The sequence below is a fragment of the Callionymus lyra genome, chromosome 7 (genome assembly GCF_982586985.1).
Source record: "Callionymus lyra chromosome 7, fCalLyr1.hap1.1, whole genome shotgun sequence".
NCBI lineage: Eukaryota > Metazoa > Chordata > Actinopteri > Syngnathiformes > Callionymidae > Callionymus > Callionymus lyra.
The window spans coordinates 13,761,217-13,781,266 of NC_141824.1; the positions used below are offsets into that span (position 1 = coordinate 13,761,217).

At 35.1% G+C, this 20,050-nt stretch overlaps 1 protein-coding gene across 3 annotated transcripts in view; it reads right to left on the reverse strand.

Annotated features, from left to right (window-relative positions):
• The window catches only part of LOC148075108 (seizure protein 6 homolog), a 51,914-nt gene extending 32,500 nt beyond the window's left edge, over positions 1-19,414 (reverse strand). For 2 of the 3 annotated variants that reach the window (XM_087796436.1, XM_087796435.1), the window contains exon 1: positions 19,254-19,414. In XM_087796436.1, the coding sequence (XP_087652562.1) occupies positions 19,254-19,311 (58 nt within the window). In that variant the 5' untranslated portion in view covers positions 19,312-19,414. Of the gene's footprint in view, positions 1-81; positions 183-19,253 lie in introns of those variants that run through there. The other variant, XM_087796438.1, reaches the window with a different exon arrangement.
• Positions 19,415-20,050: the final 636 nt, after the last annotated feature.

The window sequence follows — 20,050 nt, forward strand, 5'->3', positions numbered from 1 at the left end:
AGTTTCGACATTTTAAATATTTACTTCAATATCCTGATGTCACTGATATATTTCTATCGACGTGGTTTTCATCGTACTCACTTTTAATGACCACGTGCTGATCTCTTCTTTGTTTCCCGTCTCATTCTTTTATCATCGAATAACACATAAAATAAAATAAAAAATGAATCCAGTCATGTGACCAGAAAAAGAAGACCGTCTCAGTTTAACATGAACAGAGGCAGGAATGCAGAACGAGAAACACTTTTAAAGGAAGTGAAGTGAAGTGTCGTGACTCCTGCTGGTGTCAGACGACTCGTGGATATTTCATCATCCAAGGACGCCGGCAGGTGTGATGACAGCAGTGCTTGTGTACAAGAGACTCACACGAGCTGCTGGTTAGATGAAGAAATCTGAGGCTGTTGTGTTACGATTTCTGATGACGTTGATTCATCACTTTTCTTTCTCACACACACTCACACACACATGCATACACAAACACTGATGCACACACGCACACAAAACCGCAAACACACAAACACGCATGCATACACAAACACTGACACAAACACACACACTTAAAAGCGCACACTGAATCAAAGGCACACACACAAACGCAGCTCGAGCCGCACATACACACATGCATACACAAACACTGATGCAAACACACACACACTTAAATGCACACACAGACACAAAACCGCAAACACACAAACACGCACAAAGAGACACAAATGCACACGCTACCTTGCACACACACACAAAAGCCCACACAAACGGACCCAAAGACACAAATGCACACACACAAACACACACTCACTAAAACACACAAAAATGCAAACACAAACACACGCTCACTAAAGCACACACACACACACAAACACACGTATAAGAATTTCTGCCTAGATTGTGTAAGGGTTGAAGTTTATATGATTGTCTGTTAAAGTCCCAATCCATGGTCTAAAAATGAATGTTCCGGCTCCCCCTAGTGTCACAAAGGTGCAACTGCAAAGTCGTTGAATCTTTGCCTCACACAATTTTGACAAACAAAGACAAGCACTCTTGTTGTGTCAGTTTGTGTTGGTACTGAAATCCCTACATCATCTGCTCCATCATGTGCTCCATCATCTGCTCCATCATCTGCTCCATCATCCCTCCATCATCTGCTCCATCATCTGCTCCATCATCTGCTCCATCATCTGCTCCATTATCTGCTCCATTATCTGTTCCATCATCCCTCCATCATCTGCTCCATCATCTGCTCCATCATCTGCTCCATCATCTACTCCATCATCCCTCCATCATCTGCTTCATCATCCCTCTATCATCTGCTCAATCATCTGCTCAATCATCCCTCCATCATCTGCTCCATCATCTGCTCCATCATCTACTCCATCATCCCTCCATCATCTGCTCCATCATCTGCTCCATCATCTGCTCCATCATCCCTCCATCATCTGCTCCATCATCTGCTCCATCACCCCTCCATCATCTGCTCCATCATCTGCTCCATCATCTGCTCCATCATCTGCTCCATCATCCCTCCATCATCCCTCCATCATCTGCTCAATCATCTGCTCCATCATCCCTCCATCATCTGCTCCATCATCTGCTCCATCATCTGCTCCATCATCTGCTCCATCATCTGCTCCATCATCTGCTCCATCACCCCTCCATCATCCCTCCATCATCTGCTCCATCATCTGCTCCATCATCCCTCCATCATCTGCTCCATCATCTGCTCCATCATCCCTCCATCATCTGCTCAATCATCCCTCCATCATCTGCTCCATCATCTGCTCCATCATCTGCTCCATCATCTGCTCCATCACCCCTCCATCATCCCTCCATCATCTGCTCCATCATCTGCTCCATCATCCCTCCATCATCTGCTCCATCATCTTCTCCATCATACCTCCATCATCTGCTCACTCAGCGACCTCTCCAGCCTGATGGAGCTGCTGTGGTTAATTCTATATAATGAAGTGAAGAGAAGTGAGTCACATATATAAAGGACTGACCCACTTTCATTTCCCTCAGACAAAAACACCACGATACCATCTTGCAAAGCCCGGAAACACATTTCTCTGTACAGCCCGAGCCTGAAATTGCTTCTTCAGAACACCTCGCTCTTCTTGGAAACCTTTGAATTGGGAGCGGATTCTGCTGAGTCAGCAAAAAGGCATAGAATCAACACGTTTGTTCTTTGATAGTTAAGATACAATTATATTGTGCGAGCGGTTCATCTTAAGGGCGCAGGCACAGACACAAAACCACAAACACAGAAACACACATACTGTAAGTAAGTAAGTAAGTAAGTAAGTAATATTTATTTATATAGCGCTTTTCGAGACCAGGGTCACAAAGCGCTTTAACAATCAAAACAATACTCAAAACAGTACATACTTCAAAGATCAAGACAACACCGAGAACAACACAGGAGTTTGAGAAATTCAAGGAAAAGCCTGAACAAATAGAAACGTCTTAAGATGTTTCTTAAAGGAGTCAGTAGATCATCAAGCGCAAAGAGAGAGGAAGATCGTTCCAAAGCTTAGGAGCAACAGCCTGAAAAGATTTCTCTCCTCTGGTCCTGAGCCGTGTGCGTGGAACCATAAGTAGATTCTGACTGTACTTCTGCCTAGGTTGTGTAAGGGTTGAAGTTTATATGATTGTCTGTTAAAGACCCAATCCGTGGTTTAAAGATTAATGTTTTGTCTCCCCCTAGATTCAGAAAGGTGCAACTGCAATGTCATCAATTCTTTCCTCAGTAAGGGGAACTGAAGTGATTTTTCTCTCAATAAAACAATCCACAAATGGTCGAACAGAGCAAGAAACAAGAGTAAATATAATGAAAATAAACATAAAAAAGATCTTGTATATTCAATATTTTCCCTTTGGATCTTCAAAGGGATATTTTTCAAAAACACAAACACAGACAATATCTGTTTATTATGATTGATAAAGTTCTTTATAGGAAATATAAATATATACCAGTGTTGTTTTACTATAATTGATCACAAATTAAAGACACTAAGATTAACAAGTTAACATGCAGTCTTGAAATCAATGAAAACACAATAAATACGTTCTTTAGTTTTGTTATTTCGACCAGTAAGTATCAACTTCCAAAAAGCTTTAAAAAACACCATTAAGTTGGTATTCCTGATCATTTTGATGAATATAAAACAAAAAAATATAATTATATATCAAAAATAAAATCTTACTTTAAAGAAATGTTATGGGAAAATAAAGTAATATATATCTGTATAGTTAATTATTAATAATGTGATTATATTTGTTATTGTTTTATTATTATATTATTATTGTGGTGGTTTTGCACTGTATGTTTAATCTAATATGAATTTAAGTTTAATCTTTTTCCATAGTTTCTAATCAAAAAAACACAAACTGACACAACAAGAGTGTTTGTCTTTGTTTGTCAACATAGGCAAAGAATTGACGACATTGCAGTTGCACCTTTCTGAGACTAGGGGGAGCCAAAACATTAATTTTTAGACCACGGATTGGGTCTTTAACAGACAATTGTTTAAACTTCCACCCTTACAAAATCTAGGCATCATTTTTGTCTCATTGTGTATGTTTGCGGTTTTGTGTCTGTGTTTGCATTTAATATCCAAATAAGAAATATCTTATCATATCTTGTGAAATAAAAAACTGCTCAACAAAGAGTTTGATCTCAAGTGAAAACAGGACAAACTTCCACAGAATAAATCTATTATAGAAACAGTTTCTAAACACACTGTACTCCCAGTAATGTGAAAGGATTTAAAAAACAAAAAAGTTATATTGTGTGGTTGTGGATATTTAATACAAAATAAAATGAACTAAAATACAAAATATTTGAGGAACATATAAATAAGTGACTCGTGAACTAAATGAAGTGAAAAGTGAAGTCATTTCCCAATATTTCAAATCCAACTCTAAACAATATCTTCACCCCGAGAGTCACCGTTTGATTCACGGGTCGATGCGGACACAGTCGCTGCGAATGGAAAGAAGAAATCAGACGGAAAATAACCTCTAAATCAATGTGCGGCGGCTGAAGGAGCAACAACATTGTTCCTGCCGGGAGAGGAAACCCTCTCCTCTGATGTTCCACACGAATGCACCGGCTGACAGCCACAAAATGAGTGTTTACTTGGCTCTGACCGGGAGAGATGGGGCCACAGATGCACTTCTTCAGGTCTGACAGGTCGAGAGGAGAGTTCAAGAATAAACCAGACGTCGCCATGGAGATAGAGGGATCACATGACAGCTGGGATAGAAAAAAAACGTTGAAGGAGTCGCACACGCGACGTTGCTGTTATCCATGTTTCAATGCACATCAGTTGGTGTGAGAAGACGACAAATAGCCGGTAGAACAATCAGCAAAAGACTTGCTGAGTGAGCATGTTTCATGTCTCTGTTCACATTTTCACAGCAGCGTCTCTGCGTTCTACGGCTCGTGTGGGAGATTAGTGGCAGCAGACGTGCAGAGATCCAGATGGAGATGATCCATGAAATCTTCTTCATCTCGACACAACAGATAGTCTTGGAAGGAGCAGATGTGATGAGAGGGAACAAGAGGACAGCGGAGCTTTGTGTAGATACTTTGTTCCCTTTTGGAGGAAATACAGCTTCACTCATGTAGTTTCAACTGAAATCAAACAAGTTTTCAAATGTTATCAAACAATTCTGAACTGTAATCCAACAATTTTCTAATATAATCCAACAAATTTCAACTATAATAAAACAATTTTTACTATAATCCAACAATTTTCAACTGTAATCAAACAATTTTCAACTGTAATCAACATTTTTTCAAATACAATCAAAAAATATCCAACTGTATACAAACAATTTTCAACTGTAATCAAACAATTTTCAACTATAATCAAACAATTTTCAACTATAATCAAACAATTTTCAATTATAATCAAACAATTTTCAACTCTAATCAAACAATTTTAAACTATAATCAAACAATTTTCAACTATAATCAAACAATTTTCAACTGTAATCAAACAATTTTAAACTATAATCAAACAATTTTCAACTATAATCAAACAATTTTCAACTATAATCAAACAATTTTCAACTATAATCAAACAATTTTAAACTATAATCAAACAATTTTCAACTATAATCAAACAATTTTCAACTATAATCAAACAATTTTCAACTATAATAAAAAACAATTTTCAACTATAATCAAACAATTTTCAACTATAATAAAAACATTTTTCAACTATAATCCAACAATTTTCAAATGTTATCAAACTAATTTCAACTATAATCAAACAATTTTCAACTATAATCAAACAATTTTCAACTATAATCAAACATTTTTCAACTGTAATCAAACAATTTTCAACTGTAATCAAACAATTTTCAACTATAATCAAACAATTTTCAACTATAATCAAACATTTTTCAACTGTAATCAAACAATTTTCAACTGTAATCAAACAATTTTCAACTATATTCAAACAGTATGTGTGAATGGTTGAATTTCCCCTCGCGGGACTAATAAGGGATTCTAAAAAAAAAAAAAAAAATTTCAACTATAATCAAACAATTTTCAATTATAATTAAACATTTTTCAACTATAATCAAACATTTTTCAACTATAATCAAACATTTTTCAACTATAATCAAACATTTTTCAACTGTTATCAAACAATTTTCAACTATAATCAAAAAAAATTCAACTATTATCAAACAATTTCCAACTATAATCAAACAATTTTCAACTATAATCAAACAATTTTCAACTATAATCAAACAATTTTCAACTGTAATCAAACAATTTTCAACTATAATCCAACAATTTTCAACTATAATCAAACAATTTTCAACTATAATCAAACAATTTTCAAATATAATCCAACAATTTTCAAATATAATCCAACAATTTTCAACTATAATCCAACAATTTTCAAATATAATTCAACAATTTTCAAATATAATCCAACAATTTTCAACTATAATCAAACAATTTACAAATGTAATCAAACAATTTTCAACTATAATCAAACAATTTTCAACTATAATCAAACAATTTTCAACTAAAATCAAACAATTTTCAACTGTAATCAAACAATTTTCAACTATAATCAAACCATTTTCAACTATAATCCAACAATTTTCAACTATAATCAAACAATTTTCAACTATAATCAAACCATTTCCAACTATAATCAAACAATTTTCAACTATAATCAAACAATTTTCAACTATAATCAAACCATTTCCAACTATAATAAAACCATTTTCAACTATAATCAAACCATTTTCAACTATAATCAAACAATTTTCTAGTATAATCCAACAAATTTCAACTGGAATCAAACAATTTTCAACTATAATCAAACAATTTTCAACTGTATTCAGTTTTTAACAATTCAGTCTAATTTATATAAATCTTGACATAAATAAAGTGGTGTCTGAACTGAAAGACCAAAGATTCCCTGAACATAGTTTGTTTTTATCTTTGTATCCTTCACTGCGAGTGTTCGTCTGAAATAAAACCTTATTTTTTAAAAAAGGCGTTTGTCATTATTTCTTGCTGGAGTGGGTTAATCCCAACCTTCTCACTGACACCTTCACTAACACGTCTCCATCGTTTCCCTCCGAGACGTTCGTGTCGAAAACGACGACGAAAACAAACGTGTCTTTTCGTCTTCAAAGCGGAGCCGCTGGAGAACGGCTGAGGCAGGAGAAAAGACACCGGATTCGTTACCGTCACGACAAAGAATCCACGGCATCAGCGAAAGATATTTTTATTATGAATCCCCACAAGACAAGGTGACACCCGCAGACGGAGAGAAGAGATAAATTAGCTCGCAAAGTTAAAAACGAGGTCACGGAGACGCGGAGACGATGCTGGAATAGTTGGGTTTTTGGTCAAATGAAAGCGCAGATGGTAATCCATGATGAGCTTTGATGAGATGAGAGACGACCGGTCGGGAGTGAAACCCACGGAGAGAATAAGTGTCGGATTCAAGGATTAGTTCGTCGAACGACGAGGGGCTCCTGGAGAAGTGCAGACAAATTTAACAAAGGTTTTAGATGTGGCCCTTGGACTGAATTAATGCAGCCTTAGCAAATTTATGTTCTACTTATTATGGTATTAACGCTAAATATAACTTTCTTGAAATGTTTTTTTTAAGATTTAAGTATATGTTGAGATTAATTTTTAAATAACAAAATACGTAATCATTGTAATATATTTTTGGATCATTGCAGTATTGTTCTTCGATCATCGTAATATTGTTCTTTGATCATCGTATTATTTTTCTTTGATCATAGTAGTATTGTTCCACAATCATCGTAATATTGTTTTTCGATCATAGTAGTATTGTTCCGCAATCAACGTTATACTTTTCTTCGATCATCGTAGTATTGTTCCACGATCATCGTAATATTGTTCTTCGATCATCATTATATTGTTCTTTTATCATAGTAGTATTGTTCTTCGATCATCGCAATATTGTTCCACAATCATCTTAATGTTTTTCTTCGATCATAGTAGTATTGTTCCGCAATCATTGTAATACTTTTCTTCGATCATCGTATTATTGTTCCACGATAATCGTAATATTGTTCTTCGATCATCGTTATATTGTTCTTTTATCATAGTAGTATTGTTCTTCGATCATCGCAATATTGTTCCACATCATCTTAATGTTTTTCTTCAATCATAGTAGTATTGTTCCGCAATCATTGTAATACTTTTCTTCGATCATCCTATTATTGTTCCACGATCATCGTAATATTGTTCTTCGATCATCATTATATTGTTCTTTTATCATAGTAGTATTGTTCTTCGATCATCGCAATATTGTTCCACAATCATCTTAATGTTTTTCTTCGATCATAGTAGTATTGTTCCGCAATCATTGTAATACTTTTCTTCGATCATCGTATTATTGTTCCACGATAATCGTAATATTGTTCTTCGATCATCGTTATATTGTTCTTTTATCATAGTAGTATTGTTCTTCGATCATCGCAATATTGTTCCACATCATCTTAATGTTTTTCTTCAATCATAGTAGTATTGTTCCGCAATCATTGTAATACTTTTCTTCGATCATCCTATTATTGTTCCACGATAATCGTAATATTGTTCTTCGATCATCTTTATATTGTTCTTTGATCATCATAGTATTGTCCTTCGATCATCATAATATTGTTCCAGAATCATCTGAATGTTTTTCTTCGATTATAGTAGTATTGTTCCTCAATCATCGTCGTATTTTTCTTTGATTATCGTAGTATTGTTCCACGATCATCGTAATAGGGTCCTTCGATCATCATAGTATTGTCCTTCGATCATCATAATATTGTTCCAGAATCATCTGAATGTTATTCTTCGATCATAGTAGTGTTGTTCCTCAATCATCGTCATATTTTTCTTTGATTATCGTAGTATTGTTACACGATCATCGTAATATTGTCCTTCGATCATAGTAGTATTGTTCCTCAATCATCGTAACATTGTTCTTCGATCATCGTAATATTTTTCTTTGATCATCGTAATATTGTTCTTCGATCATTGTAATATTGTTCCGCAATCATTGTAATATTTTTCTTCGATCATCATAATATTGTTCTTCGATCATCGTAAGATTTTTCTTCGATCATCGTAATAATTTCTTCGATCATCGTAATATTGTTCCGCAATCATTGTAATATTTTTCTTCGATCATCATAATATTGTTCTTCGATCATCGTAATATTGTTCCGCAATCATTGTAATATTTTTCTTCGATCATCATAATATTGTTCTTCGATCATCGTAAGATTTTTCTTCGATCATCGTAATAATTTCTTCGATCATCGTAATATTGTTCCGCAATCATCGTAAGATTTTTCTTCGATCAACGTAGTATTGTTCCACGATCATCGTAATATTGTTCTTTGATCATAGTCGTATTGTTCTTCGATCATTGTAATATTGTAATGGAATGGTTTCTATATTTAAATGTTCAATTTGTTATTTTTACATTTCTCAATTAAAAAAAAATAGTTTTCACACACAGTTTGATAGTTGTTCAAATAATTGAAAAATATATCATGTAAATTCAATATTTTTTCATTCATAGCCATGTAAGTATTCTGTACTGTACTGTGCTAGTAACTAGTTAACTAGTAACTAGTGTTTAATAACCCATTATTATCATTGTACTCATATTTTTTAGTAATGATTTATACATGTTTTTAAATGTTTTCTTTTCGAGTTTTTGACGGGCAAACATTCTGGTTTAGAAAGAAAAAGGTTCACTCACAGCCTCACAATGGAGTAATGGAGCCATTACAGCCAGTAATAGTCGCACAGGGCTGCTTGACTTCATCGCCTGTCAGTCTCACAGACGTCTCCATTAGCTCGTAACACCTGAACTCGGTTCAGCGGCTAAAAGCAGCAGCTCAGACGGACGAGGACTTGTGCTGCTCATGAAGGTTTCTAGGGATCAAGGTCTGCTTTTCTTCTCCATGTGGAGAACTTGTTGAGTATTTTATTCATCATCATTGTTGTTTCTATGCTATTATAAAACCCTATAACAGCTTTATTACAACAAGATATGTGTGACCACAATATGGTTCATTCTTGGACTTGGTGGGGGGTTCGAATCCTGCTCGGAGAAGGGCCATGAGGCAAAAGGTTTTACAAATGTGTATCTTTACGAGGGGTGTTGACGCTCACATGTGTAACCAATGCTTCTAACCATCGCGTAACCAGTCATTACATGATACCCCATCTTTCGCAGTAGCGCTATTAAACCACTAGAGGCTTCTGTCTCCATTCAAACACCTCCATTCTAATCCCATCACAGCAAAGCCCTTCCAGTAGTTAAATATTCATTCTTGTCTACCCACTCTGGTACTACATTAAAGTCGATAGAACAGATAAATCACAGAACTAAATTTCATTTAGTTTTTGGGCTAAAAGGCGTACTTGAAAATCCTCTAATTTTCTTAAAAATCGACCTTATAAGTTGTTACCAACAGATCTCGAACCGTTTGTAAGATGAACAGGGCGCTGGATAACTTGTTCAAATGTTGGTTACCTGCGTAGTCGCACCTTGAGTCATCGTAGTATTACTACCTTATCCTCATAGTATTGTTCAGCAATCATCATAATATTCTTCTTCGATCATTGTAGTATTGTTCTTCGATCATCATAATATTGTTCTTCTATCATCGTAATATTGTTCTCCGATCATCGTAGTATTGTTCTTTGATTAATCATAATATTGTTCTTCTATTATCGTAATATTGTTCTTCGATCATCGTTGTATTGTTCTTCGATCATATTAATATTGTTCTTCTATCATCGTAATATTGTTCTTCGATCATCGTAGTATAGTTCTTCGATCATCATAATATTGTTCTTCAATCATTATATTATTTTTCTTTTCGATCCTCGTAGTATTGTTCTGCGATCATCGTATTATAGATATTCGATAACTGTGATATTGTTCTTCAATCATCGTAATATTGTTCTTTGATCATCGTAGTATTGTTCTGCGAACATCGTTATATTGTTCTTTGATCATTGTAGTATTATTCTCCGATTATCTTAGTATTGTTCCGCCATCAACGTAATGTTGTTCTGCAATCATCGTAGTATTGTTCTTTGATCATTGTAGTATTGTTCTTCGATATTCTTAGTGTTCCGCGATCATCGTAGTAGTATTGTTTTTCAATCATCGCAGTATTGTTCCGCCATCATCGTAATATTGTTCTTCAATCATCGTAGTATAGTTCTTCGATCATCCTAGTACTTTCTTTGATCTTAGTAGTATTTTTCTTCGATCTTAGTACTATTTTTCTTTGATCTTAGTACTGTTTTTCATCGCTCTTAGTAGTATTTTTCTTTGATCTTAGTAGTATTTTTCTTCGATCCTCGTCTCATTCATCTGTTCATTAACAGAATTTGCCTGGAATTGTATGATTTGTTGCGATGACACAGTAGGAGGAAGAGAAGGTATAGATACAAGTACATATTTGTAAAACCTTTCACGCATTCGTAACCTTATTACAAGAGTAATAATAACAGGATAAACTCAAGTGTTGCCGAGGAAATTAAGTAGTAATGAAGCAGAAGCAGCGACGACTTGTTTTGACTAAAGACGTCCAGAATCATCGGAGCGGTTGATTGGACGCCGTCATCATCCCGGAGCATCAAAATAGCAATTTCCTTGCTCTTGAATATATATCGGCAGGAAACAGTGCGACAGGCTCGCAGCGGGAGAGAAAGGTGGGAATAGAAAAAGAGATTTTTCCATCTTGGCAGAGAAGTGGCCGAACAAGCAGGAGGTAATCAACACCTCTTCCATCTCGGCTCGACGGGAAACACAGCGGTGCAAACAGGAGAGGCGTCACGTTCGGAGGCTGTTTTGTCTCGGCAAACACAAAAGACTTGATGGGATTTAAGTCCAGCAAATCTCCCACAAGCCCTCAGTGCAGGTGGAGAATTTTAATAAACAGTAACTCGGATCCTTTTTATATATAAACCTCATAGCACTTGTAAACATGCTGTAACCAGCTTAGTTGAAGTAACACTGTCAACATTTGCATCTTTTTTCATTATTAATTCTGTATTTAATTGTCATGAATCATTAGATTTACAGTCAGACATCACATTATTGAACGGTTTAATTTTAAAAGTTAAACTTGTTCTTATATGCCACGAATATTAATAGTATCTGGATGTTCTGTTCTATGTTAATCTTTGTATCCTTTTTTTTTTTCTTTTTCTTTGATCTATGTTCTTTGTCTTTATCTTTAGACTTAGATTGTATCATCTTGTTCTTTCTCTTTATTTCTCTTTGTTCTTGTTCTTATTTTATTTTGATTTATTTTTTATGAAAAATTGCTATATTTTCTGTGGCTATTGGAAAAAAACAATCAATAAAGTTCTACCTTACCTTAAATTACCTTAATAACATGTATATTTTTAATAATTGAATAAAAAGCTTGGAATATTTTCAAAATGAATGATCATTTATTTTACACATAGAGTTCTATATTCTCATTCCAATAATTAAAAAATACATTTTCTAAAATTCTATATTTTTTAAATACTTAGCTATTAAAATTCAGAATAAAAATGTTGGTATAATGGTAAGTAAGTTAGTAATTTGTATTTATATAGCGCTTTCCAGACCAGGTCACAAAGCGCTTAAACAATCAAAACAATACTCAATAAAATATATACTTTAAAGGTGTCACTGGACGATATTAAAAAAGTACCTGAGCTACTTGATCTCGTCCTTCTATGTTGTCACATGATCATTTACGTGTAGCATGGTTGGCTAAAGGTTCAATTATTCAAAAAAAAAAAAAAGTTCTTGTCATGTAAGTAAGTACGTAAGTAATATTTATTTGTATAAAACTGCTTCCCATTGTAGGGTCAGAGACAGCGTTTTCATATAAAGACTTGAAGTTAATACATTTTTAAACATAAAATTCTCTTTAATAACTAATAAAAATTCAGATTTATTGGTAGTAGCTAACTGTTATTTTGGTGTGAAAATGTTCAATGTAGATTTCAGGTTTTTATTGGGCTAACTTGCTGTAACTGGTTTAAAATAATTAGATTTTAATTTAAAAATAAATATGCAAATATTCATGCGATTTTTTTCATTTTTGTGTTGCAATTAAACTTCTTGCGCAAGAAGTCAGCAGTCCACGGTAGCTAAAGGAACAATTAATCCCGTAAAATCCCGGGGATGACTGAGGACGAGAGGATACAGTCGACTCAAGATTGTTGGTTTCAAAGAGTCATGGGGTAAATTCTGTAACACCAGTCAAGTTCTCGGACGATACCACTTCCTAGGGTATCATAAGTTATCGTATCGCTGCACCTGTATCACCAGATTCTCGACAATACACACCTTATTTGAACACATGACAATATCAATTACATACTGTATATCAGCACCATTAACTTAATAAAATGAATAAGTAACAAGTAGAAATTATTTCAATCACACGAGTAACTCATTGTAACATTGCAGCTTTACTTATATATCTGTGTTAAACTCAACGTCAACACAAACAACTTGTGATGAAACTAAACTCCGAAGAGTGAAGGTTGTACCTCTGGACGCCCTGAGAAACACGAGTCGCTTTCTGTAAATGACACCGGCTTCCAGCTGCCCTTCAGGCATCAAGAGAACGTATCCAGCTTCTTATGATGTGGTCGCAAATAAAGAACGTTTTAATAATAATACGACAAAAAGTTAAAGCTAAAACAATTAAGTAAATTAAGTGAATTTGGAATTTCAGGATGTAGTTTACTTACTTAGTGTCAGCAAGTGTTTACAATACTGGTAATAATCGTGTTCTGATACTGAATCTTTGTGTCAGTAATCACAGTTTTACTTATTAAAGCCTTATTTTATCTTTATGTCCAGATTATTTCTCCTCCACCAAACGCCATTGTTTTCCTACAAAATTAGTTTCACTCTAATCATAGACGTCCTTAATACATGTTCCTTATCTTATCTTAAACACTGACTTCTTCAAGTCAACATATCAGCATGAACATTCACAAACCACAAAATGTGTTTATCCTAAAAAACAAACCTGAAATAAAGCAGCGAGGAGCCTCTCGGTTGTTGTAAACAAAACTCTGAAGGGGATTAAGACGACATTTATCACAGCAGCGACATAAAGCAGGAATCACTGATTAACATTCTGCACTACAGCTGTTTACAAACAACTTGCATTTCCCAGGTTGGGATCATTAGAGTAAATCAATGATTACGACCTTTTCTCACGAATAAATATGTGTATCATGTGTCAGGTTAATAGACAGACATTTTCAAACGATCACTTTTTAGCCTCTCAGACAAACACAGGAGTCCCAGAAAATTAGGGAAAAACACAAATAAGATTGTTTTAAGATGTTTCTTAAAGGAGTCAGTAGATCATCAAACACAGAGGAAGATCGTTCCAAAGCTTAGGAGCAACAGTCTGGAAGGATTTCTCTCCTCTGGTCCTGAACCGTGTGCGAGGAACCATCAGTAGATTCTGATCCACAGACCTCAGAGCCCAAGCTGGGGTGTAAGGCTGGATCAGATCACTGATGGAAGGAGGAGTCTAACCATGAATAGATCTGAAAGTAAGAACCAGAATTTTAAACTTGATCCTGAAAGAAACTGGCAGCCAGTGAAGAGTTTTAAGGATCGGAGAAATGTGAGTTCTTCTACTAGAGCAGGTCAGAAATCTCACTGCAGAGTTTTGTATGAACTGCAGACGAGACAGATCCTTCTTGTTTAGACACGAAAACAAACTGTTACAATAGTCCAGAAAAGAAGACACAAACGCATGGATTACAAGCTCCAGATCGTGTTGTGACATCATTTTCCTAAGTTTACAGATTGTTCTCAGTTGAAGGAAACAGTTTCTGGTGTGTGATATCATTACAGTGTTGTACAAGCTTTAAGTAAGAAGCGTAACACAACGCCGACACATGAAAAGTGTCCGTCTCACTGCCGAGCATCAGATTAGTGACCCAGGTGATCACTGGCTCGTCTCTAATGCTGCGTTAATGGGAAACTAATGGGGATTTGTGGAGCCGTACCCTCCGAGGCTCAGTGAGGTGTCGATGGATGAACGAGGAAGAGACTAATCACTGCTTTAATTAACCTGGACGCGTGTTCATAATCCGCTCGTTCTACGGTGTCAAACTCAAACTAGGCCGGACACCAGTCATTTTCATGTGGTCGGACAAAGTCGTACTGGAAACTGAAATCTATGATCGATTCTATTAGGTTAAGATTATTTTCCATCGGTAATTTTTCGACCATTTATATAAATTATTAATTTAGTGGACATTTATATACATGTATTTTCTGGGACTCCTGTGTTTTTCTCGCTGTTATCTTGATCTTATTAGTATATCTTTTTTGAGTATTTATTTTATTTTATTGTTTAAGCGCTTTGTGACCCTGGTCTAGAAAAGCGCTCTATAAATACAAATTACTTACTTACTTACTTATGTATAATTCAACGAAAACAGTTGTTTTTTTTTCATTAATTTTATGTTATTTTTGTTGGCCTTAAATAAGTCACTATTTTGAATTTTTGGAACACAACAGGCTTTTGGCATCGATGAGTTATATATATATTTTAAAACTATACATTATATAGCTAGTGAGCAACACTATATGACTTGAGGAGAAAAAAAAGAGTGGATCGTAAAGAGGTTCTTCAAGGTCAACGAGGGATTCAAGCACCAGCGAGATGATTGTTAATATCGGCTTCTCTCAGCGGGTGAAGGGTCGTCTGGTGTGTGTGTGTGTGTGTGTGTGTGTGTGTGTGTGTGTGTGTGTGTGTGTGTGTGTGTGTGTATGAGTGTGTTAGTTATACAGCGAGCAGAGGCAGCTGTGTCAAAGGGTCAAAGGTCCATCTCTGGTTAACACCCTTATAAATTGCCTTCCCTCTGAGATTCTTCTCACAAATACCTGGGATAAGTTTTTTGTGTGAAATTTGCAAAATACTCTCCTCCTGAACAATTGCTCACTTCTACCACGAAATAAAATAAAGATGTACAAATATGATCACAGTTTTCCCTGATAAAGAATTTAAAAATAGACAATTATGTTTCCATAGCTGCTATAAGTCACTCTTTAAGCTTCCGTGTTCCAGTCCGTGGTGTCATATCATAATGTTCAATCATCATATCCATCTTATCGTACCGTCATATCTGTCTTTTCGCATCGAGTCACTTTTCTATGCTGCTGTCTTAAACACATGACGCCCAAATACAGTGTTCAAAATCAAATAGAGTTATCTTCCTATTGCTTCACATTGGTTTTAATCCATCTTTTGACTCATTATCGCCACCTGCTGTTGTGGAAACCATCACCTCCCTCAGCGCTTTATCTCTTCCAAACGTAGCTCTCGCTCCATCTAAAGCGCCCCCTTGAGGCCATTAACCCATAAAAATATGTAGCTTAGTGGAGTTTAAAGCCAATTATGATGACAATTACGTTCTTAATGAACTTTACACGATTTAATTGAGATTTATAAAGACACGTCTGATCCAAAACCGCTACCAAGTGTCTAAACTTGTCGGAGAAATCCACTCTCTATTACTGTAATACTTCATTTATCATGTTTGTGTTTTTTTAATCCATATAATTATAGGACTATTGGAGCGTGACCAATGACGTGAAAGTCAGTTTCTTCATACTTAGAAAGCCTTCATAGTAGCGACAGAATTGTAATTCAGATTCAAGTTATTCATAGAAACAGACTCTTTTCATCCTTCATTCACATACGCACATATAGATAACAATCTGTCGGATAAAATAAATGATCATAAGAAATCATAAAATCTTACTTAAATATGTATTATTATGTTTTTTACCTTTATTTGAATTTCTCAGTAGATTGTGATTTCAAGTCAATTTTTATTTTTCCTTTTCTTTATTTTTTAATTGGCCTCACGGCGTCTCTCGTTCGCCCTCTTACTTCGAATCATCTTCACCCTGATAAATATTTCATCCAACCTTCCCTGAAACTTTTCCCGGCTGCAGCGAGCATAAAAAGAACAAGACGATCAACATTTAAAATAGCGTTTGATGAAACTGCAGCAACAATAGAAGAGGTCGAGGTTTATTAGGACTGTTATTATCCCTAATTACGACAGGTGAATTGACAGCTGTCAATCAGGTGAGAACAGCAGATGTGTGGCTGAAATATTCGCCGGTGAAATCTGCAGTAAATTAGATTCTTTTTCGCCCCTTCAACATCGGTATTCAACTCACAACCCACAGAGCCACGTTCATAAAGATGACGCCACACAAAGCAGGTGCAGTTCAAAGCCTATCTGGTCCCATTTGAATCCACTTAATTGGACTCGGAGAGGTTCCGTCTTGAGAAATGTGCGGCAGAGATGCAGACAAAGAGATGCTGAAGCCGGAGGAAGAAAGACTGAAAGACCCGAGTGAGGCGGAGATGGAAGACAGTGGAGAGATGAACGAGAGCGACGCCCAACGCCGTCTTATTGGCCTGATTTCCTGCGAGAGGATCTTGATAACAATCGTTTATAATCCGGCGGCGAAACCGGAGGAAAAAGTCCCAGAGAAAGTAAGAGAGCGAAGCTGGGTTTTCGAATGGGTCATGATGAGAGGAGCTACTGCGGGAGTTGAACCTGTTTAATCTCAACTACAAGATCGTCGACCCCCGGAGTTTCCTGCCGTCGCTGCCTTCAGGAGCAAGAAGAAGCGACTGAATCCAACATCTTACAACTGTTTCACAGTGAAAATAAAGAGCTAATGCAGATGCTTTTTTTCAATGTATCCTCCAGCAAACACAACACGTATATGCTCCTCCCATGATGCAACACTAATAGACTCAGGGACACATTTATCCCTCCACTTTGTCATCCCTTGCCTTTTGTTTTTTGTTTGCACTTTGTTCTTGATTTTATGAAACTTGCTGTGAACCTCCAATTTCGAGAAGGAAATCTCCGGAGAGATTAATAAAGTCTATCAATCTATCTTAATGTTGGACCATGTCGGTAAATTTTTTTAACATGAACAATTTTGAATGTTACTGACACAGTTATGGTAAAAAATATATATATATATATATATATATATATATATATATGATATATGATTTGTGATATAAAGTCAATTACAGTTTAAAAAAAAAAAGGAAGCCTTAAAACGTTAAATTATATTGTATTGATTATATTATAATTAATCTTATATTATTATTTTATTTTTCATTGTCTGTTGTTACTAAGATACTCTTGTTTGAGAGCAGGGTTGTCAAAATTTAGTCACAAAAAGGAACAAAAAATGTTAACAGTTTAAACCACGGCCGAAAATAAAAATGTGTATCATGTGAATCGTTTAACAAATTAAACAATTCAAGTTATCCGACTTATCTCTGTTTTTACCATTTCACCAAAAACTTTCACCAAAAACTCATGTTAAACAAAAAAAATAACAGAAAAATTAAGAATGATAGATTAAGACTGATAGAAAAAGCAGAAAAGGAAAAAATAGGGATGAAATTAAAAAGGGGTATGATTTTTTTTTTTAAATGGACTTTACTTCCTCCTACGCCTTTTTTCGAACTACAGGGTTTTGTTGTTTTTGTTTTTTGTTTGTTTGATTGGTGTTTTGATATTCTATATTTACAAATAATTTACACATTTCAAGTTCATTCATTTATTCACAACGTTACAATTTGACACCACGGACTGGAACCAGAGGCTTAAACATTTAACTTTATATCTCTGCTCCTTATCTTACCTTACTCACCATATTACCATTACTCTACTTTGGTTTTCAGTTTGACACGCATGTGTTTTAGAGGTAGAAAACACACACACCTGCTGCTTTTTATTAGTTTAAAATGACGCACGTCAGTCATAACAAAAACAAACTTTGTGGAAGATAAAAATAAAAATGTCGAGACTTTGAGCGTAAACTTCATTTCAGATGACACTTGACTAAAATATATATATTTAAAAATGAATCTACGTCAATTCAACAGTATTTTTTTAACAGTCAAGTTGCCGCTTCTGTTAAACACAAACAAAAAAAACAACTCTAAACTGTAATCGTCAACATTCTCTGCCTCGATGAAACACTGAGCTCCTGACATGGCAGCACTCAAACTGAACACATGCCTTATTAATACCCTAATATCATGTAGACATCAAATATTCATGAAACCGCTGCTGCTTTTCACCTCTGCGTGTCTGCATCACTCTTAAGACTCACACAAGAACATCAATCCACGAGACACACAATCACCTCCGTGTTACACACACAGTCACACACACATTAATTATAATTCATTCTTTATATGAACGTTTTTCTAATTCAACTATAGATACGTTGTTCCTGTTTTGAAAATATTAAGAATACATTTGTGAGGAAAAACCACATATTTCTATATTAGAGAATTTTTTTATGTTCACGTACAATTTTCCTTATAAAAAAGAAGGTGGTTTTAAGGAAACTTAGATTTTAATTACACAGATTATTTCATATATTATTGATATAGGTATTTGTAACAAGAATACTTCATTCTTTTCTGGTTATTTTAATGAAATGACTAATAATGAAACAAAGGTATTTAAGTTTAGAAGTTTTATTTTTACATTTCTTGATTTAAATACAAGTCAGAGATGAAGAAGTCGTGTTAAACTGCAAGATGAAACTATAAAGACAGTACAACACACAGAAGGTGAAAATGTTGTTTTTTTAAATGTGAGATTCTGAACGTACCTCGGCAGCTGGTCGTCAGCAGTGGAACCAGAAGCGCGGGGAAATATTGGCCGATCATGATCAATGATGTTTGATCCTCTCCTCGTCCCTCAAACAAACACTCTTGGTCCCAGAGATCAGTGATGTTGGTGCGTCTGACGCTGAGAACATCAGTCGCTCATCTTAAGTCCAGATGACTGAGAGAGACGCTCCGTGGAAGAGAAACTGCAGACTGGTCCAAGCATCCTCCTCCTCCTCCTCCTCCTCCTCCTCCTCTCCTCCTCCTCTCTCTCTCTCTTTCTCTCTCTCTTCCCTCCCTCTGTCCGTTGACACAGTGGATTTCTCTTTGATGGAGGCAGGAAATATATTCTGTTTCTGAATGTTTTAAAAATCCAAACACACTTGGTCAATTATAATCAAACACTACACTTAAAAAAAATAAAAGCATTTTAATTGAATGTATAGTTTCACTTCTGCTTATTTTTTAATTAATGCGTTAGATTAGTTTAGTGTTAAACTGAATTAAAGTCAAATCCTAACTAGCCTAATAGAATTATGTGCAAAGATATGACGTATAAACTCAATTAAACTCATTTAGTAAACAGGTGACACTTGAAGTTCTTCTTGTTGACCACCAGGGGACAGAACCGAGTTCAGATGAAACTATTAATCATTTTATTTATTTAACTAAGGGTTTAAAATATTGCCATGTTAAACTGGAATATAATGAAATATATTTATGGATGTCGCTTTTTCTTACTAAAGTAGGAAAATTACATTGTAATGAAAAATAAAAAACACAACAATTTTATTGTAGT